This window comes from Chaetodon auriga, chromosome 10, assembly GCF_051107435.1.
Source record: "Chaetodon auriga isolate fChaAug3 chromosome 10, fChaAug3.hap1, whole genome shotgun sequence".
Classification (NCBI taxonomy): domain Eukaryota; kingdom Metazoa; phylum Chordata; class Actinopteri; order Chaetodontiformes; family Chaetodontidae; genus Chaetodon; species Chaetodon auriga.
In genome coordinates, this window is record NC_135083.1 from 6,340,253 (window position 1) to 6,362,262 (window position 22,010).

The window sequence follows — 22,010 nt, forward strand, 5'->3', positions numbered from 1 at the left end:
GAGGACCTGTAATTTGTGCACTGGGTTTAAACCAACACAGCATCACAGCCCTGCCCCGTGTGATCTGTCTCATCTGTGGGGCATGGCAGCAGCTCCTCGTGAGACAGGCTGATATACAGATGGATAAGGGAAGGAAGGACAGGGCTGTTTATTGACACTCAGTGGAGCACAGTGGGAGTGAGAACAGGCTGAAGGGAGGAAGGAGACAGCAGGAGAGATTACAGGTAAAGGAAGGACAAGGGTGAAGTGAGAGGAGAAGACAGCAGAAGGGTTATTAATATAGTGAACTTCTGATAGAGTGTAGGAGGACATCTTTAATCCTCACTTTTGAACCTCTGGTTGTGTTCATGCCAATCAAGTTTAGTGCTGGACCTCATTATCTCTCTGCAGTCAGTCAACTTCTCACATGTAACCCAGCAGAAAGACCGGAGGGCAGCCTCCCTCTGGGTCCCTGTGTGAGTTGACTGACAGGGGCTGGTATTTGTGACCGTGCAGGGGAAGGGGCCAAGCCATCTGGCAGCAGCCCTCGCAGCTGGAACACACGCTGTCTGCTGATTAAAGGCCGACGTTACTTTGACATAGTGTAATGACTGGTTGTGGTTTTGTTCTATTATTTTTCTTCCTTTTCATTCTTGTTAGCAAAGTGAAAACAGAAGATTTAAAGGGCACAAAGAATAAGCAATAAGATGTAATGGAGACATCTTTTTTTTGTACAATCTGTTATTATGGCATCAAGTCTATTTAAGGATGCCATCTATCCATCCATCTGCTGTCTGACTTATCCTGTTCAGGGTCATCGGGGGGACGGGCAGGAGGCAGGGTACACTCTGCACAGGTTGTCAATCCATCACAAGACTAACACTCACAAACAAACAAGTGCATTCACATTCATGCCTATGCATAATTTGGAGTTTCAGTTCATTTAATCTCTATGTCTTTGGACTGTGGCAGGAAACTGGATCACCTGGAGGAAACCCCTCAGACTGGGGGGATGGGGGGCATGCGGACTCTACAGAAACAAAGCAAAAGAAAATGATCACTACAGATTTAGTTTTCCTCTTTAATGCTGTAAAGCACGCTTGCTGTTTCCTCTCTGTCATGTGATCGACCGTGTTTCACTCCCCGTCCCTCCATCCAAAATCATTCTGTCAGCAAATGTTCTTATGGCTTTACTGGTCTCGCGTGCAACTAACTGCAACCTGTACACAACAGCAGAAATCCCTCACACGCAAGGCAATCAGCTTTGATGTCGACATTTTGATTTCAAGACTGAACATCACCGGAATTCTCCTCCTGAGGTCTATCAACAAATTACAAGCAACACGTGGAAAATAAGATAAGAGACAATATTAAGAGGCTTTAAGTCCCATCAGACACTTCTGTTTCAGCACTGTTTCCACAAAGAACCATATACAGAAGTTTAATAACTGCAAACAAAGGTCACAATGTTTGAAGGATACTTTTCTGTTCTGCCACAAAGGTGAAGCAGCTCTTAACCTACTGGCATATGTCCAGCTATATAGGTCAATACGAGTCCAGTCTGAATGCTGAATAGATATATTGTGTCACATTGAAGGTAAAATGCCAAGAGTGCACACCTTGGGGATTTACTGTCATCCACTATCACACTAATAGAGTGATAGAGTATTGGTTTTTTGTCTTGGAGAATAGGGTAGTTTGATTCTTTATAGATGTTCGATTGACACAGGAACAAGCGCGTATCATTAGCTTTCTATTCGCATTAATAACTATGTACCGCTTGACACAGCAGCTGCAGGCGGGAGTGCAAATGTGAAATGAGTGAAGAAATAATTTCAAAGATGAATCAATCTGATATAAAACACAGAGGCCCAAGGGACGGGACGTCTCCAAAACTTTCCATTAATAGTAAGACAACACAGCTAGGCTAAATGCATTCACAGGATTCTGAGCCAGATTTTTTCTCTCAATCTTTTTTCAACATTGTGCTTAAAGTCGTATTTCAGTCTTTTGTCACATTCTGGATTCCTGTCTGTGGCATAATGTACTGTAGCAACAATCGTGATTTCTAAGTGCAGACGGACAAGAGAGTGAGCAGAGACAGAGACTGAGACTCAGGGCCATTTGATCTTGAGTGTGATATAATGTATGCTTGGTTTGAGACTATTTATATTAGCCTCTCTATTTCAATTTGGCCTTATGGCAGCTCAGATGGGTACAGCTGCACAGCATGAGCAGGAACCTGAATATGATAAGCACATTAGCAGACAGGCCAACAAAAGAAAAACTATGCTTCAACACAACATAAAAGAAGCACTTTCCCTGGATTATAGTTATTAATAACTAAGAATACAGACACATGCATTATCCCTTTGTGGTTTATAAACAGACTGGAGCCTGTTACCGCAGATGTGGACAGTATAATGCATATTTCACATTACAGCACAGATATATTGATGCATAACATAATGTAACCTAATGCAAACCAACACTTTAGCTTTAAAATTTACCAGAGGGTTTACTTGACACCTCCCTGACAGCCCCACCACAAACTCCATGTGATACTGTAAGCTTCACTGGCAATTTACTGCATGACTGTTATATATTGGATTGCATTACACAGACAAGGATTCGCTCTTTTCCTCTCTACCCACCATGTATTGGACTCGCAACTTTATGAACTATAATGCTTAATACACAAAGTGCCACTACTGTAAGTAAAAAGTGAAACAGAAGTCAACAACGATAAGGCCACCTTAAGCGAGGTCATCGCTAATTATTTGGGAAACTTAATATGAGGCGTATAAAAAGCGAGAAATGATGTGATCCATCCAAATGACTGTTCCTCTTTACAGCTACCTATCTCTTTAAAACCTCTTGCGTGGGGTGATCCATCACCTTTGAATGTAAGCATTCCCACGTCACTGCTGCTGTTACTAGTACTACTACTATCGCTATTGCTCGTTATTACCACTACTGGTACAAAGACAACAGCTACAGTAACAGAGCTGCCCCTAAAATTGCATTACCTAATAATAGTGCTGTTATTTTTGTTAGGAACAGCAGTACACTCTATCTAACACAATGATATAACAGCATTTCCACAACTAATGTTATGTATATATAGTCTTTAATGTCCCAGGAGGTTACGTATAGTTGACATATTGGCCATATAATACACATATACAGTACATTCATGCTCCCATATGTATCCAAATATGTCCTGCAAAGGGGACAAAAGTATTGCTAAGGTGATATTATCAGTATTAATATTTCTACTCCTGCTTCTGCAACACAAACACAGCTACTACAAGTGCTACTATATTGCTAACACTACTACCACTAGTACAAAAAAATGCATGTTGTTTTGTGCAATTAAACCAAGATACAAACTGTTCCTCCTGCTGCCAGCTGTGCTAAGTGAACCACTTTGCATTAAAGTGGTCAAAAACTTGGGATTACGACAATAAATGCATGTATGCATTCAAACTATGTAAAGCAAACTTTGCAAAGCACATTCTGCAAGCCATCCAACTTTGCTCTCACGGTTCTTTCAGGGGGCTAAAATATGGAAAATGCATCTCGTTCCATGCCCTGCATATACTCAAAACTTCACAGACGAGCAACAGGTAGATAAATGTATATCTGAATTTGCCTCACTTTAAACAGTCTGGAAAGTGGTGAACCAAAGCGAACTTGGAGGACTAAACGGGGTAAAAGTGAAGTCGCTGTTCACAGATCCGTGGTGCTGAAGCGCTGAGCGGCAGCCCTGACGATGGACCATTGTGGCAACGTGTGGATTTTATTTTCGCACCATTTTAATTGCTCAGTCAGTCCATGCTGTTGATAAGGTCAGCCCCGAATACAACCTGAACTATGAAACAACTGCACGAGGAGATTTCACCGACGACACGCTGGACCCGATAACCCGAGCAGCACTCGCATGCGACAAGCCTCTAATGCGCTACAGACTTTGAACAACACGTGAAACAGCACTTTAGTTTTTCACCGTTTAGTTCAACAGAGCAAACAGATCAAAACTATCAAAAGAGTCATGAATCTTTGAAATGTGGAAAACGGTTTTTGCCCAAAGTACAAAGACTTGGAAAAACAGCCGCACGAGAGGCGTAAGTTAACTTCCTTCGCTGATCAAAACGCCAGGAAAACAATGTCCTTGTCCCTGAAGGCGTCTTGAGGTGTCTTGAATATGTCCAAGCACTAGTCGTGAGTCAGGAGTTGGCTACTACCAACGTCAACTCTCCAGCGCTCTGCAATGAGGCAGAGTCACATGAAACACTTGAAGAAAGCATGTGGTCAAAATAGGCGATTTCTTTCCAACTCCGCCACAGCACAGAGCCGGTGGGGCCACATTAAGACACGATAACTGAGCATGCGGGATTGTTCGAAGAAACGTGTCACTCCAACTTCTTCTGGCACACACGAGAAACGCACAGAATATTAAAAACAGCCCAAAGACAACACAAACACAGCACAAGCACAGCACTACAGCCATAGGGTGAACTTAACACTTCTAACCTTCTATTTTATTTTCCATTGGTAGAGTCCAGCTCAAAGCCAAAAAAATCCTGCCTCTTTTGTCTTTTAGGAAATGCAGGTTTCATTCACTGGCATCCTGACCCAGAGAAGTCCAACCAAAGCTGCATCTCACTCAAATTGCAGTTTTGCCCCCACAGTCTGACGGTCGGGCTACTGCAAGGTGTTACACGCAGAAACAATAAAAATATAAATCCTTGGTGTGGACTGAATCTCAATCTCAACAGAGCACTCGTCAACAATAGAACAAAGTGAGGGAAGAGAGCGACGTGAGGAGAGAGAGAGAGAGAGAGAGAGAGAGAGAGAGAGAGAGAGAGAGAGAGAGAGAGAGGAAGACCACTCACTACTCTTCTTCCTCTAATAGCCCCCTCCTCCTCTCCACTTGTTTCACCTCACACACATACACACTTTCCTTGTGTTTCTAGTAGTCGCTGCTTTCCCAGCCTGCAGTAAAATGACAAACACCGCTGCCAGGAGACGTTGTGCGCACGTGCCGCCGGTAAACAGACGCCCTAATTCCCGTTTGCCGCCTGCTCCTCGAGCCGTGGTCCTGCTCCTCAAAGCTCGCCCATGTCTTATGATTAGTTGTTCTTTGGCTGTTATGATAATAATAATGAGAAGTTCTGTCGATCAAATAGATTTGCTCTGCTCGACGCCTGTGCGCGTAAATTCGCTTCTCCGTGCGCCCGCACGGAGTCTCTCCCACTCTGGAGAAAGTCGGTGCAACGGAAAGACGACTGGATTCGTCTTCTCCCAGGCTAGCAGCCGTCTGTGCTAAATCTTGTTCTGTTTGCGGTAGTTTACCATGTTTACCCAAACACGCCCACTCCTCCGCTCCTGCATTGTGTGTACGGTCTGCCGTTTGTCACGCCGGTGTAGTTAGGCTCAGAGTCAGTACTGTCAATGCGCTCCCTTCAACACTAACAGTCAGCATGCCGCTATGCGGGGCTATAATTTGGCAGTTCCCAGCGAACCTCTCCCGGCTCGGGTCGTGGGATCTGAGCTCGGGGATTTATTTGGGGCGGACGATGAGTGTTCTGCGGCTCCGACAGCTTTTCTGTCCTGCCCATGGCTCCGTACCTGCAGTGCTGCAGAGAAAAGCGCCCCTTCCCCCACTCTGCATTATGACAAATCAAGGCAGGCAGGCAGCTGTGCCATTAGCACATCATAGCACAGCGAGTCTTCCGTGGGAGAACCAACTCACAAAAGCTGTGTAGCACACCGCTGCGGACTTATAAAATAAATACGTAAAAATACGTATGGCACGTACTGCCAGCAGCCTATATGTCAGGTGACTGACCGTAGGAGTTAAGTAGTGTGAGTCTGTACAGTCACGGTGGGCAACAGGAATCTTGTCACATCAGTGTTTTGAGAGTGGTAAACTAAATGGCTTGCTGTCATTATTCTGCTGGATGTGCAGCGCTTCTTGCGTCTCCTGTTGTGCTTCAACACTGAGGACATTATCGATGTGATAACTACACATGCCCAAGTGATTATCTTGCCCTACTTCTGAAATAAGTTACGTGGTCTAGATATCACAATGGAAATTGAATTTTTATGTGATAACAAGGGGTAAACAAGGGCAAACCGACCCATAAATCTCCTGCGTTAACCCACATGGAGCTTAAAGTGCGCTCTGCGCCGCAGTCGCCGTCCACAGTGCGGTGGTCCTGAAGCTGCTGGTCACACACGCTTTTGCCACAAGCGTCCGATGGACGCACTCATGTCCTACAGTGACAATCCATCATGTGTGATAGTGGCACATTTCAGTACTTCAACAGAAAGAATCCTCCCCACTCCTTCTGGCAAACCCTCTCCTCTGGCTTTGCCCCACAGGTAAACACAGAAACTCACATGGTGCCACATCAGCTCGACTTGTTACAGCGTTTGTGTACACAGCGATGGAACAAAGCACACAAGCATCTCCTGCATATGTCATATTCTGTTGAAATGTCACACAATCTCAGCATCAAGTGATTTTCAACTTATTTTCTGCTGTTTTGACAACACTGCAAATGTCTTTCTCCACATTAACTGTCTATGTCCTCACCCCTTCATATCTGTCTGATCTCATTATTCTTTACACCCCAGTCCATGCTTTGCACTCCCAGAAAACAAGGCTCCTGTCTGTCCCCAGCCAGTCAGCAGGCTACAGGGCCTGTCCTACCACGCTCCTTTCCTCTGGAATAATCTCCCTGTTGATAACAGACTGACTATTTTGAGGCCTTTACATCTACGCTAAAAACTCATATTTTTGCCCCAATTTTCAATTAGTGCTCATCCTTTGGTACCTCAGGCCTCGTCCCTGTTAACATCATCCTTACAGTGGGTCAGTCTCACTCTCAATTAATCTAACAAATTTAGTGCTCATGGTCCATATTTATCCTGCCAATTAGAAATCAGCAAACAAACTGTCAACTTCTGATAATCTCTGAATCACTCTAACCTTTTGTTGGTCTTGTTTCTGTTTCCCACAAGCTGCCAAGCTGTAAGCGTCTGTCTGTCTCTTCTCCATATCTCTCTAGTTTTCTTCTCCTTCTCCTCTTTATTCACTCAGGCTCATGTTTGCCGGACCATCGGCCATCCGGGAACCTCTCTCTCTCCTGGCTGGCCTCATCCAGACGTTCGGTTTGAGATCATCGTCCCCCAGGATATTCAGCCTCTCCTCCTCTCTCCCTCTCTCCCTCGTTGGCATGCTATCATGTCTCTCACGCCTCTCTGTGTGTTTGTCTGTCTCTCCTATGTGTGAGAACACTGTGCTGTCACTCCTGTGCTTGTGTGGCCTGTCCTCCTTTCAGGTCTGCATAGCTGAGAGGAGGTCATGTGGCTCAGGTGCTGCTTATCTGGTGACACCTGGAGCTCCTGGATCCATACACTTCACTTTTCTTTTACAATCTACATACTGAATATCTGTATTTTTGCCACTGACATTTGTATATTTTATGTTTTTTGCTGTTCTATTCTCTACACATGGCACCCATCACATGTCTGTCTGTCCCGGGAAAGAGATCCTGAGGGTCTAAGGACGAGGATGTGTCATATTCTGAAGCCCCTTGAGGCAAATAGTGATTTGTGATTCTGGGTTACGTAAATAAAATTGACTTGACTTCTGTAATAACTGTAGTGACAAGTGATTTATCAACACCTGGATAGCAGGATGCAACAGAGAGAAATTACACTGAAATCCTGCCAAACTTTCCAAGTAAAAATCCCAATGCAATCATAGCACCGTCATCCTCAAAGGAAGACTGCATGAAACAAAATAGTGGCAGACAAAGGGTTAATATAAGTAAGGTAATAGGGTGGGCCGTGTTTCCCTGAGACAGTCAGCTCCTCCTTAACTGGTTCTGTGAATGGGCCAGTGAGGCAGTAGGGTATGAATGGCGGAGGGATCCACCGGTACTGCCGTGTATGGGAGCCGCCAGCTCTCGATTACTCACTCCCACTCCCTCAAGGGCCGTCTGCAATGCAGCTGTCCTGTGAGCCTGTGCTTCGCCGTGCCCTACTTTATCCTGTCAATGCTCAAGCACTGCAGCAGTGCCTCCCCAGCAGCGCGCGCACACACGCACGCGCACACACACACACACACACACACACACACACACACACACATAGACAAACATACAATGACTTACATACTCATTACATTCTGGTGAACATGTCTTCAGTAGGTCTTCTGACTCACAGACTTGCACTGAATTTAAACAGAATGGAAATTTGCCAACCCTGCAGCACCTATTGTTACATGTAGAATACCTCAAGAATGCTGATCTACAAAAGCTTTTCTAGTTTAACAGGATCACATAAAACACTTGACATCATTTGCAAATACTCATAAAAAAAAATGTGTCATTGTGCTTTTGCACTGCTGTATACACAATATCTTTCCTATTGGCTGATTGTAACACAGGAGAGATGAGACCACTGAGCCTTTCTTCCACTGAACTGACCTTAAATAGAGCTTTAAACACGACATATGCTACTTCATTTGCACATCTCACAACAGCAGACTGCAAAGTAAAACTGAAAAGGTGCCACTCAACACTTCTTAACACAACAGTGTTAACTCTCAAATCAGTTTCTCTTAGTGGAGCTGGGTGCTATGGTTGAAATCAATATCACAGTATTAATAACAATACTTATCAGATATTGATATTTTTAAGAATACAGCAGAATTACGTAAGGTCAGATGTGTTATAGTATAATATTAATGATAGTAATAATTGATATTCATTTGTGGCAATGAGCTGTGTTCTTCACACATCTGTAACAAAAAATTCAATTAATCAAGTGAGCGTTAAAGCGCAGTTTGCTCTAATTCATTCATTTGGATGTTAGAATTTTGTAAACCAATAATTTTGCATGTCATAACAATACAATTGCAGTAAAAGCTGATAAATAAAAATATTGATTTACTGTCTGGCTCTCAAAAGGTGCTTTCCAACAAGTCTAATAAAAAAATTCTGAAGGCTCTTACTTACACTAAGTCTCTACACGTGCTGAGCAGAAGAAGCCAAGTCAAGGATTTTCCTGTGACATTTATCATGTTTGGTCAAGGATGAAAGAACCAGCATGTTTTATAGCTAGAAACACATGTTTTTTCTCCACTCATTATCCTCTTATCATTGTTCTAACCCTGTAACTGTGTGTATGTATGTATATATATTTATCTATTTTATTAACACACACATAAGGCTGCACAAAATCCAGATAAGAGATAAGAGATAGGTCAGGAGAGGTCAAGAAGCCACAAGCTTATATAACAGATCTTCCCTCCCTTGAGGAGAAAAACAAAAATGAAAATAAAAACTGAAGCTGAAAATGTTTGCAGTGGAAACAGCAATGCTTTGTTCAACGGCAAATTTCACATCTAATTGCACAAAATATATATATATAATGTGTTTTTCTAAAAAGAATTAAGGTCACAATTGATCTTTTACAGAATTTAATGATATCCTGCAGATTTGTTTGGCTCTAGGGAAAGCTAATGCATGTGAATGTGTAAGCTGTGACAAATTAGCTTAAAGCAAAGCTAGAGAGAAGATTTATCATGCATGATGGTCCAGCAGATCGTTAATCAAAATTAGCAGAATAAACACGGCCACAGGAGGAGATGTGGAGTAAGATAAAAACATAATAAGGAAAGAGAGAGGAAAAAATGAGAGAGGGCAGAGAGACAGAGTCAGGGCAATGGAGCAAAACGTCAGACTGAGGGGAGACCTACCATCCAGCGAGAGCCAGTCGTGCTGGGATGATGGCAGTGAAGGAAGAGCGCGGGCCTTGTACTCAAACACCACCGAGTTGGAGATGATCTGGTTACTGACGGCCACCTGTAGCGTCACCAGACCTGTATCATGAGCTGGAGAGGAGGAGGAGAACGAGAATTCAGTTCATGTAAGGTATGTACACAGTCACCGTCACGTGTTCAGATTTAGTTATCAGTATCTGGCTCAAAAAATATGATTTAAGGCTTACATTAAGTGACGACATCAGAGTTTAAACGTGACCATAACTATCAACATTAATGCAGCGACTCACATGATGTCACCTCAGACTTAAACTGCCACATCTTAACTTAATTAAATGAATTTTTGACTGTCTGATAGACAAATTATTACTTTTCATACAGGACTATTACACTCATTGTTACAGAATTGAACTCTCAGTATTTCAATATGTAAATGCTGAGATTAATTTTAAAAAGCGTTTGTGTCCCTTAAAAAGCCAAGGGATAAGAAATGCACAAAATATCTTTCTGACGTCTGCATATCGTCAACCCACAGGCTAGTTAATGATATATATATATTTTTTAATGATAAACATTGGCCTGCCAGTAGTAAAAGTGAACACGCCAGCAGCTCCTGGCTGATGAAAAATGTCTGAAACCTCCTCATAAGCGTCCCTTCTCTCACCTGGGCAGTAGCAGCGCAGCACCCCTGGTTGGATGAGAGAGGCTGGGACTGAGATCTGGTCAAACAAGCAGCTGTAGTTTGAGCTGGCCTCTTGCCAGGGCCCGGTGATCAGCACCTTAACTCCACCCTGAAAAACAGGACAGAGGCATAAAACAAACTCATAACCTGCCATATCAAGTTTTAAGCGTCCCTGATTACATTATTTGCTGTGCGCTGCCATCTAGTGTACAAAGATAAGAATGACACTAAGTGAAGTAAATTAACTCCCTCATCCTGATCTCTGCTGCCATCATGTGGATAACCAACATCATTTCATCTACACGCATAAAACGCTCAGCCCACACTGCGGTTAAGGTGTTGTGCTACCCTCCAGAGGTTGGAGGAGGGTATTGCTGGTTACAACATTAATAATGACAAGACTGTGCATTATCAGAGAGTGGTGAAAAAGGGGGTCAAACATCATCATTATTATCATTTAGCTGGTGCTAGATGTTATTATCCAGACAGATTTATCCAAAGAAACGACAGCATGCCATTACGCTTATGTATTTCCTCTGCTGGCTCCCTGTGACTAGAGGTATATTTTACCAATTCAAAGCCCTGGCGACTAAAGGATTTGCAGACCAGGACCCCGCTGAGCCCTCAGCACTAAAGCTGTGCTCACCTGGTAATGAAACCACGCTGTCTTAGCTCCACAACGATGGAAAGAGCCTTTCACTGCAGTCATGATTGCAAAAGCTTTTCCAATCTTTACCTCAAAATAATCCACTTTAATTTAGAGAATTATTCTCTTGCCTGTCCTCAGTCAGTCCTAGATTGATGATGTCAGTTTTTATAGCCTGTCAACCCTCCAGTTTTTCACAGGATTCTCCCTTATTGCTCTCCCGCTGTCCCCATTTAAATATTTTCCTATAAATCGCCCTTATTTCTAATCTTTCTGATCAAACAAACAAACAAAAAGAGGTTGGCTGTAACATCGATGGGAGGCATAATCATGTATTTGATGTGTTTACTATGTTCCACTCTGGTAATGCAGGTGGCAGTATGTGGAACATCAGCTGTAACGTCTAGTGACGAGAAGTCATAAAACAGGGCATTAAAAAAAGAAGAAGAGGATGGATGAACATGAAAGGGATGGAGTAGCCTCCCTGCCAAAAAAGGCTTAAAGTTTGTGCAAGTGTCTCACCAAATGGGAGGAGGCTTATCAGTGCTTAAAGCAGAGCAACATCAGTCACAGTCGTGCCTTTTGTAAAATACTGATGTTAGTGAATCACACGGAGGGAAAAGCGATGTGAGCCGGCAGGACAAATCTGCCGAGCAGTCGTGCACTCAAGATGTGCAACGAGTGCATTTATATCTCTGCCATTCTTTTTCGTAATCACCCTCTTCTAACAATTGTCTCGCCTGCCAGTGAAGCATAACGTGTAAGTGTTGTGTCCATATCCCTCAAGTGATAGATAAATAAGTGCTGAACTTAGATGGGTTTCTTTGTGTTTTCATTTAGATAATGCAGGGACGTTCACCGCCTAACTGTCGTCATTCGCTTAACTGACGTACTCCTTTTTGCCCCGATATTTTAAAGTAAATGGCTGCTGATTGGTGATTCAAGGATTGACTGTGTGTCCCCTTGTCTAAACGTAATGGGTATATGGACAGTGGTAAGGCTAGTGGGACGGCTCAGAGTGAGGCGGCAGAAAATCTCCCTTATTTTCAATTCCCAGTGTTGACAGGTATATTTATAGCAGAAAAAAAGACCGTCAGTCTTTCCAAATTGTGGATTTCTCCATTAATTTGTAAATGTTATCTCCTGGATTTATATACATTTACGTAATAGCAAATTAAACATTATGATGGCATTTATCATGCTTTCCATAATTATGAATGTCTGACAAAAAAGCTTTGTAAATTATTAATGCACCAATGCTAAATCACACTTAGTTTCCTTGCTAGAGATCTGACGCTTCATGACAGATGAGGTTACATTTGCATCTTCACTACAAAGGCCGCTGTTCTTTACTGCCTCATCTGGTTACAATTTTATTCTTTTTAGGGAATATTAACTGTAAATGTAACTGTAGACTGGATATCTTTTTAACCCAAAACAATGTAAAGAAGAGGTCACGGTTTGGCTCACAGTATGTTTCAGCCCTGAGAAGTGTCTGCAGCTCTTAAGGGGCCAGTACACTTCATCAGAGGTTCCTGTCAGATGGTCGAATAGCTTCGGAAAGACCCTCCCCCAATACCCGAATCTGCTTCCAGTTTTTCATTTGTTGCACTTACCATGTGATGCCTCCCAGGAGAGACTTACAATGTGCACTGTTTTCCCCATATCTACACAATACCAAGTCTCCCCCACCTCTATTACGACCGCATTTTCACTCTACGGTCGGTGGTCGGACAACATATCTACTACTTCAGGCGGAGCATAAACTGACCCTTGGGCTGCATAGCTGCACAAAGCCGCTGCTTCTAAAGCTTATGGCTGTGAGCACACAGTAATAATTGAAGGCAACCAAGATGAGTTTATTTATTCTGGAGTCAGAGCTCCTCTCATCTAGATTATGACAACTGGATAGTAGGAGGATGTCAGACTGAAACTGTAAAGGGGCTGGGACTGTACACACCAAGGGTTTAGTTACACTTTAGTATATATTACATGAATGCAAACTGACCACAGCTGCAGCTGTTCGTAAGCAAAATACTATTCACATCCCCCCTTTAAGCTTAAAGGACTCAATGTTTGATAATGAAATTATAACAAAGGACTGATTAATCCATACATGCAGCAGTCGGTTGCTTTCAATGCCTCTGCATCCGTGCGGCTGTAAAATACTTTTCTGACTTGTCTGTATATATTTTAGAAAACTTCAGTTTGCCATCTGCCTTGTCACTTTTCTCTGTGTCTATATATTAAAGGCATTGTTCGGGTTTTAAGAAGTGGGGTTGCATGAGGTACTTCGACACAGCCTGTGTGTTACCTACAGTTGAAAAAGTCAATATCAGTTTAAGTCTATGCTATATTTAGGAATATTTTCATCGCTTTACCTTGCTGCCTTTCCTTTGGCACTATATTTTCTCAACTGTAAAATTTCTGCATTCTCACGCATGCTGTGCTCTGCATTAGGCTGCAGATTAGTTCCTGTTTGGAAGAGAGTTTCAGCGGTTTAAGGAAGAGACAACAAATATGAAAAAGTATAAATGTGTGATAACGATGAAATGACATTCACTGTGGAGGCAAGAGGATACTTTTATAAACCTGAGTGTATAGAAGAAGAACTTCTGCATATCACACAGCAGTGCAGTGCTTGCTTAGTACGCTGGCTGCTTCTCCAAACTGGGGGCGTACCTACTGCTGTCTACTGTAGATAATACACTGATGGTGGATAAGTACCTCACACAACTGGACCTCATGAAACCCAAACTATCCCTTAACATTGAGGATGAGGAGCTCATCTTTCTGATTGAAGAAACAAAACATTCCTAAAATTGTTGAAAATGAACTATTTATGCATGGACCACCCTTAAATGCATATCGTTATGCTGAAAAAAAGAACAAGCTGATCAGTTTCAAAATGATCTCCATCAGTATTTCATTTTCCCACGCATGCACAAGGTTTTACATTTCCTACTCCAAGCAGACAATGATGGTGCACAAGGGAAATAACAAAAACATCATTAACAAACTTAAACTTTGCATTAAAAGCACTATAAAAGTAATGAATGTAATGGATATTTACAAGGACAATTAAGTTATTAACTCACTTTTATTTGCATTTCACACAGATTCATTTAAATCTGTACAGTGGGGGTTCACATGACCCTCAGCAGTTAGGTTGGTATGTAAGATATTATAACCAAGAAGAATGATGGCCCAAAAAACAAACAAACAAACAAACAAACAAAAAAACTGGTTGTGAAATTAAAGAGTGCTGTCACTCACCTCAGGGTAGGACCACTCAGGAGAGTAGTCAGTGACCATGAAGAGCCGGCCTGTGGCCTGGAGCATCCCCATCCCCTGGGCCACAGCTGCAGAAACCACCTCTGCTACATTCATGTAGGACAACGAGCCTGCCTCTCCTGTGTTTCCCCCTGCTCCAGCTCCTCCACTCAGAGACTGGGGGCTGCAGCAGGGTTGAAGGCAGAGCTCTGAAGGGTTGTAACCAGAGCCCCTGGCCCCTCCATCGTCCTGGCCTTGCTGGGGAGCTCCACCAGCTGTGTTCTGACTATCAGAGCTGTGGGATGTGACTAGCTGGTGAGCATACAGGGCCCCTCCAGCTGACATGGTTGTTCCACTGCCATCCACTGAGATGAAATCATTTATGAGGTCAGAGAACTGGTTACCAAAAGAGATGTCAAAGTGGTCCAGACTGATCTCCATGCCTGTCCCTCCGGCTCCACCATTACTGGCGGCTCCACCTAGGCCTTGGTGGGTTCCGACAGCGTTGTAGAGTCCCTGGACCATGCTTGTGCCCTGGAGGAGAGGCTGCAGCTGCTGTTGCTGCTGGGAGCGGTTGCTGCCATCGCTGTTGCTGTTTCCATTATGAATTGCAACCCCCTCTCCTGCACCTCCATTCCCTGCCCCGCCACCATCCGAAGGCTGTTGCAGGTAGTGCTCTGTGCCGCCTCCCTCTCCATTTCCTGCCCCACAGGCCTGAATGTGGTCTCCTTGCTTGAGTAGATTCTCAGCTCCATTCTCAGTGGCTCCAGTCTGAGCTGAACTCACATTGCCTTGTTGCTCTAGACCCACCACCTCCTCATGCTCAGTCCCCAGCCCAGGAAAAGTCCCCTGGTACTGTAGCAGCTGGAGAGAGCCAGCTTGGCCGGGACCCTCTGTGGGTGATCCTCCATTACAGTTGGCCCTGTGCTGGGTCTGGTGGGCCTGGTGGTGATGGTGGAGGTGGCCGTTGCTGCCTGGGGAGTCCGTCTTCACCACCTGCATCCCCATATAAGCTCCAGAGTCATGAGAGTTGTGCTCCATCAAATGTGTTTTCTGGCCCATGCTGGGCCTCCCCTGCTGAGCCTGGCTGGTCTGAGAGGCGTCCTGGAGGAAGAAGTTGGGTGAACGATTCTGATGTTGCATGTGAGGACTGGACATGGCCTGACCATAGCTCACTGTGGTGGCGTTGGAAGTATAGTCCTGCTTGGCATCAATGGCACTGAAATCCATCTGCTCCAGGGTGGTGCTGGGACTCAGACCCCCACCAGAAGGAAGCAGGGAGCCTGCTGGGGTCAGAGTAAGGCTGCCCTGGCCTGAACCAGCACCAGATGACACAGACACCCCACTGCCACAGTTTACTACTGCCCCCACCTGGTAGCCACTCTCTTTGGCCAGCTGCTGCTCAAAGGATGTGTCTTCTGTCTTGATATTCTTTACCAAAGCTGAGCTGAAGGTGTAGCCATTGTCTGACATGGTGGGGGAGCGCTGCAGACTGCCATTGGTGTTACTGTTGCCACCAGAGGAAGACGAAGTTGAGGAAGAGTTGCCCTCTGTCTTCATCGCACTGCCTCCATAGGTCTGGCCCTGTTTGGGGTTGTTCAGGAAGCAGTCAGGGTCAAAGTTCATATTGGTCTCTGGGATCTTGATGGTTCCAGAGTCCAGACTGCTGGAGAGCACCAGTTCCTCAGACACCCCAGCTGTAGACAGCATGGACAGACTGTCTCCTGTCGCGGGAGTCCCAGGTTCCCCTACTCCTCCGCTGGGGAAGGCAAATTTGTGACGATCAGAGGCCACAGACAGCACCAAGCCCTGTGAGGTGGCATCTGCAGCCATCAGGTGACTGTTGGGACCCCCAGTGGGAGACATGCTGTAGACAGGGTCTCCAGTGACTTCAGACATAAAGACACTCTGGGACAGGCCAGACATGACAGAAGCCACGTGGCTCATCCCTGTCACCACGGGGCTGTCCGCTATGTCTGGATCACTGTTGAGGCCGCTGCTGATGGAGACAGGGGAGTTCTGGGTGGTGTCAGGGACCTCAACCTGGTTGGTGGATGACACCTCCGTGCTGTTCTGGTGCAGCAGGACGGGCTTGTGGACTTTGCCATTGCGTTTCTCCCTGGCACCGCCCCCTCCGCCTCCACCCCCGGAGCCTTTGCCTCCTCCATGGGCGCTGTGCTCGGTCTTACCCTCCGAGACATCGTTGTTTTGCACCTCAGAGTGAGCGCTGCTGTAGCCCCCTGAACGGGGATCCACCTTAGGGGAGATGATGCGGTGTTTGGCGCTGTTGCATTTGTGGTGCACACTGCTCCCTGCACCTATATGAGGACAAACAGAACAGAAGAGGTTGGGGATTTGGACGGACTTATTAAAAATATCAATGGGGCAATACTACTGTTCAAGGAGCAGGGACAAGGACGGATGATCTGCTTGTTTTTGTATTTATTGTTTGTGAAAGATGATTTTCTTAACCTTTCTTATTGTACAGTGAGTGAAGTGTATTGGAGGTTTTGCATGGCTTGTTACCTTAATTCATCAGAAATGAGAATGCATCTGGGGGTTATCCAGAGTAATTTGTTTTAGAAATTAGTAAACCACTGCTCGACATTCTTTTTCTGAGTGACAGCCTAGAGTGAAATTACACAGCTGAAAACATCTGATTGATTTGCATAGCATTCCAGAACAGCTGGCTATTTCAGATATGGCTCTGACACAGTTATCAGTAAAGAAAAATAACAAACCGATAACCCCGAAACTCAGTTTCACTATAAATCAATACCAATAGACCTCAACCACCTTCTCACACACAGTATTTTATGGCCTTTTTGTTTCTCTTGCTGAATTTTCCAGTTCTCTCTTAAGAACAACCTCCATCCCACCCACTAGCCCTTACCCAGGGTGCCTGTGCAGAGGCAGTTGTGAGTCCGGGGAGGTGGCTTAGTTTGGTGGCTGTCCAGAATCTGTTGCACTAGCTGCTCCACTGAGAAGCCAGAGCTGCTGTTCCCATTGCTGCAAGTCCACTTGATGCCATGAACTGCCGGGAGAGAGGAGGAGACAGAGATGTCAGCCAGCCCAACAGACCACCAGCCACGCCAACCCCCCGCCCCACCCTCTGCTCTCTATCTGCCAATACACCTCATGCTGCTCACTGGACACCGCTATAAATGTCAAAGTTACCATGGTACAATCGAGAAATGAATACTGCTGTTTTTTCCTTAGGCAAAACAAACAACCCACTGACTGGCCTCAGGTAAAATGGCATAGTAGTTTCATTTAGAATTTGAATGGCAACACCTTTAGCTCTGATTATGCTTGAGTACCATGCTCTCTATCCTGTCTTTCCCTTCATATTGAAATAACTCTAAACTCCTTAACAGATGACTTTCTCTAGCCTCCTTTCACTGTAACGTCAGGCCTTTTGAACTAGCCTGCCCATTCCCCATTGCGCCTCTTTCCCTCCCATGAGCCATTGTTCCCCTCTGTGAGTGCTGATGAAGGTGATAGCAAGCCCAGTCCTTTCACCCTCCACCCTCACCCCCGACCTATGACTCTGTCCTGACAGGGAAAGCCTCTGGGGAGGAACGTCACCTGGCTGCTGCTGCTGAATCTGCTGCTGCAGCAAGGAAAAGAGAGAGGCTTTCTCTTGTAAAGCTCCACTCCCTACCTCAGTCACACCTCGCTAACAACTCCTAATACTTTTCATCGCTCCACTTGCCAACCAGCCACCACTTTTGATGAGACAGATAGTGGTTTTAGTGGCTGTAAGGTGGTAGTAGACACCACTGAGTGCTGCAGTGCTCAGGCACTCAACCGGGAAAAAAGGTAATATTTCAGAAGTGAAGCATATTTAGACTATCAAACAAAATCAAGCCTGCTTTAATTCAAGTTCCCTACACTTCAGTACCTCCTCTGGTTAAATATGCAAGAGGGAGATATATAAAGAGAGTAAGGTTTAGTATGAAAAACAGTGAGAATTTGCTCAGTGCATGTCTGTTTGCTTATGAGATAAAAGGAGATGCAAACAGGGAAAGAGGGTGAGGGTAATGCAGATTAAAGACTGAGCTAGTTTAAGTGAAGTGAAAAAAGCTGGGAAACATGATTGGATGACTGTGATAAGGATCTAACTTGAAAGCTCTGAGATGCTTTGGCAGATTACAGGCTGGTCACCAGCAGATGTCAGTAAAACGGCTGTGATCAAGCTAAGATCATACGCTGCACAGACAACTCAGTGTGGCAGGTTAGAGAAACATAAACAGGATTCATTTTTTATCTATTATAAAGTCAGATTTATTCAGCCATTAATCCAGAGTGACTGAGCTGCAAAAAGGATTGTACACCAAATGTGTCAGGAAAGTTTCATCTAATGTCATTATAATTACTGAGCAAATAATAGTATCTGTCTGGTGATCCCATTAGACAGTGTGGCTTGAGTCACCATTCACCTCCTGACAATGTGCAATGCAACAGTACAAGTTAGATGATGCTAGTATTTCTGACACGGAGTTGAGGGGCCATGGGCATACTAAAAATGCTGTCATGAATCCCCTTCTGTGACAAAGCCAGCAGGGAGGCTGCAGGACAGAAGTGCATCCGTTCTGCTGATCTGACTCAGGGAGGGTGACAGAGCAAGAGTGAGAGCCTAATACAGCAGCTTACATCCGCCATGTAGTGCCATCCCTATTTGTCCAAACAATCTCGTCTCCCCTCCGCCCTGATCCCTCATGCCAGAATTGCCACAGCCCTCCTCGTATAGACGGGCGTCACCCCCGGCGGCTCTGGGTTGTTGACGTACAGTTACCACCGTGTCTGCCTGTCTGCTCTTCTCACTGAGGGTTATGTTCCAAAGCAGACATGACAGGAGCAGTGCCACTAGGTTTAATCCCAGTGGCAGCAACAGCACAGGCACCAAACAGCAACCCAGTCACATCATCATCCTGATGACTGCATCCTGTCATGAGCAGCATCACACAGGCCTAATGACAAACACAGCTGATCTGTAGGACACACGCATATCCCATCTGGTTGCCTCTGCACCATTGGGCACTATGTGGGACAGTGGAGTGCAGTAGTTTACATGATGGCCAGCCCTGTCTGTCTTGCCTTGGTCTGCTCTCCTCTGCCCCTGTCTGTCTAGCCTGAAGACAGGCCTTCTGTCTCTCTGAGTGTTTGTTAAAGCTGCTCATGCGCTATCTGTCAGCAGGCTTGGGGCATAGCTGGGAAGGGTGCTGCGTGTTTATAGCATTAGACCAAAAGAGTGAATCAAGCTGGCTGCCTTGTCTATGGAACTGTAGCGTGACTGAGTAGAGATGCCACTCTCTTACCCCCCCCTCACCCCCTTGCGTCTTCTCTTTCTCATCAAACACCGCGGGGCGTTAAGGAGGAAGAGGTCAGACAAGGCCATGTTTCGTAGGGCTTATATTTGAACTGGTGTGCGAGCATCCATGCATGTGAAAGTTTTTGCGACTGAGAGCAGGAGCGTATGTGTGTGTGTTTTTGTCATGGGGAGACAGAATAAGCTCAACTGATCCATGAAATCCAGACTTTTCCTTTGTTGTTTTTTTGTATCATTAGAGGTGTCAAACGGTTTGCGCACTGAAATATCGTGAAGAGAATAACAAAAGGGAAGTGCAAGATGAAAGAGGGCAATTATATCGCAAAAGTTGACAATGTTCTGGAAACATAACTATTTGACATTAAACTCGGGGCTTGTGCACTGACAATATTTTGCTTGTGAAAAAGGTACCATCATAGCTATATAAGAATAATTTCCTAACATGCAGCCACACATACTGTATATGACCCACTGTCAAACATACCGCACTGTACGCTAAACTACAAAGTCTGATGGTTTTGCACATGCCTGATAAAAGGAAAAGGGAAATGTGTCAACGTACATTATCTATACAACCTCTGAAGAATCAAGGAAGTTCTGCTACATATAAAAATGATCCATAGCACTGCATGCATATTATAATATTCATATGCAAAGAGAAAAATATATCCACTAATACATGCAAGTTTTCTTCAATATAGGTCAGTCTGGGAGAAAATGCAATATATGTTAAGCGCTAATGTAAAATTTAAAATTAAATAATGCATGGATAATACAGCATGACTTCATCGCAGGTCCTTCCTCCTTGAACTGGGATGGGCGTTGTTATCTACCAAGACCACTAGATGGCAATGTTGCTCTATCACTGAGCTTGTGTCGCTGCTGCCTCGTCCAGGAGAACGAAAGAGGGGTGAAGAGTAAAAGAAAGATAGAAAGCAAAGACAGAAAGCAGGAGAGGGATTTTTTGCTCTTTATGTAGCCCCCTCATGTAGCCTGGCAGCTAGAAGGCATCTCACACTCACCCTCTTTGTCCCAACAACTCCCAAAGTTAATGACTTTACGCATTACTGCAAATGGTGCTTGGTTTTTACATTAAGCCACAGACGTAATGAATACAGTGGGCTGTTGTTGTTCACTGGCAGTCCTGAGGTAAGGCTTTATGTTAAAATATGTCCTAAAAGTGATTGCAAGCAGAGCAGCGAGGAGGGTAACAATATGGCCAAGACCTCAGTGATGATAGTCTTGACTGCCTTGTCAGTATGCAGCCAGCATGTGTGTGTGCTTGTAAAGCTGCTGACACGTTCCTCTTTACCTGGCCACATCACCAATAATTGGCCATCGGGATATCAGTCACAGCCCTGCCGGCCCCTGCCAGACGCACCCGAATCACAGTCTGGTTGTTAAAGGTATCTTAACAGCTCTCTGAAAGATTTTCAATGCCCCACAAGGTCCCCATTTGGCTATTATCATCATCAGACAAACCCTGACTTTTTCCAAAACATTGCCTCAATCTTTGGGCAGGTCTAGAGACTCATAAAAACACACAGTGCACCTGACAGAGCATTAGTAAAGCTGATAACAACAAGGATCAATCCAGTGAGGGGGGAGGGAGACAGAGAGAGTCAGAGAAGGGGTGGAGGGGGGATTTCTGGTGAGTCAGACATTCTTGCTCCCACGCACTAACATGAATCAATAACCAGCTTTCTGCCCTCCTCTGCCTTGACTTGGTTCTTGGGCCAGAGAGGAGGCGCACTCTCAGCCTGGCCAGAGTGGTGCCAGAGGTCCAGGGGAAGAACTGAACTTTGACCCAAAACTAGCAGACAGCTCCAGGAAGAGCACACACTCATATACCAGTGCAGGAACACTGGCTGAAGATGCTCTCTGACTGAGGTGCTGAGGGCACTTAATGTACCAGCTATCAGCTAATAGGACGAGACATTAAATCCTCAGACAAAAACAGCCGCCACTGTCTTTTGTCTTTCCATGCAAGCAGACATGTAAAGGCTATTAGGGCGTTTTTAGAGGAGACAGCTACTGTTTATATGAAAGGCTATGAGTAAAAGTTGAGACTGGGGTGATAAGAACTGATGAATGCATAGTCCTGAAAGGGATTATTCAAATACTCACACATGGGCTTGAGCTGGCCGATCAGCTCCTCCTTGGTCCACTTGGCCCACTCCTTCTTGTCTGTATTGATGGAGCACAGGATCGGACCGCATGGTTTCCCACAATCCTCAATGGCTGGGACATTCAAATAGTGGACGAGCACAATATCTGGGTTCTGTGGGGAGCAGAG

At 44.9% G+C, this 22,010-nt stretch overlaps 1 protein-coding gene across 7 annotated transcripts in view; it reads right to left on the reverse strand.

Moving 5' to 3' along the window:
* Positions 1–22,010, reverse strand: part of camta1a (calmodulin binding transcription activator 1a) — a 275,197-nt gene that overhangs the window by 14,439 nt on the left and 238,748 nt on the right. For 4 of the 7 annotated variants that reach the window (XM_076740400.1, XM_076740398.1, XM_076740399.1 and 1 more), the window contains 5 exons: positions 21,842–21,995; positions 17,276–17,416; positions 14,386–16,700; positions 10,446–10,572; positions 9,758–9,892 (listed from right to left, as the gene is read on the reverse strand). In XM_076740400.1, the coding sequence (XP_076596515.1) occupies positions 9,758–9,892; positions 10,446–10,572; positions 14,386–16,700; positions 17,276–17,416; positions 21,842–21,995 (2,872 nt within the window). Of the gene's footprint in view, positions 1–4,515; positions 4,678–9,757; positions 9,893–10,445; positions 10,573–14,385; positions 16,701–17,275; positions 17,417–21,841; positions 21,996–22,010 lie in introns of those variants that run through there. The other 3 variants (XM_076740402.1, XM_076740401.1, XM_076740403.1) reach the window with 2 other exon arrangements.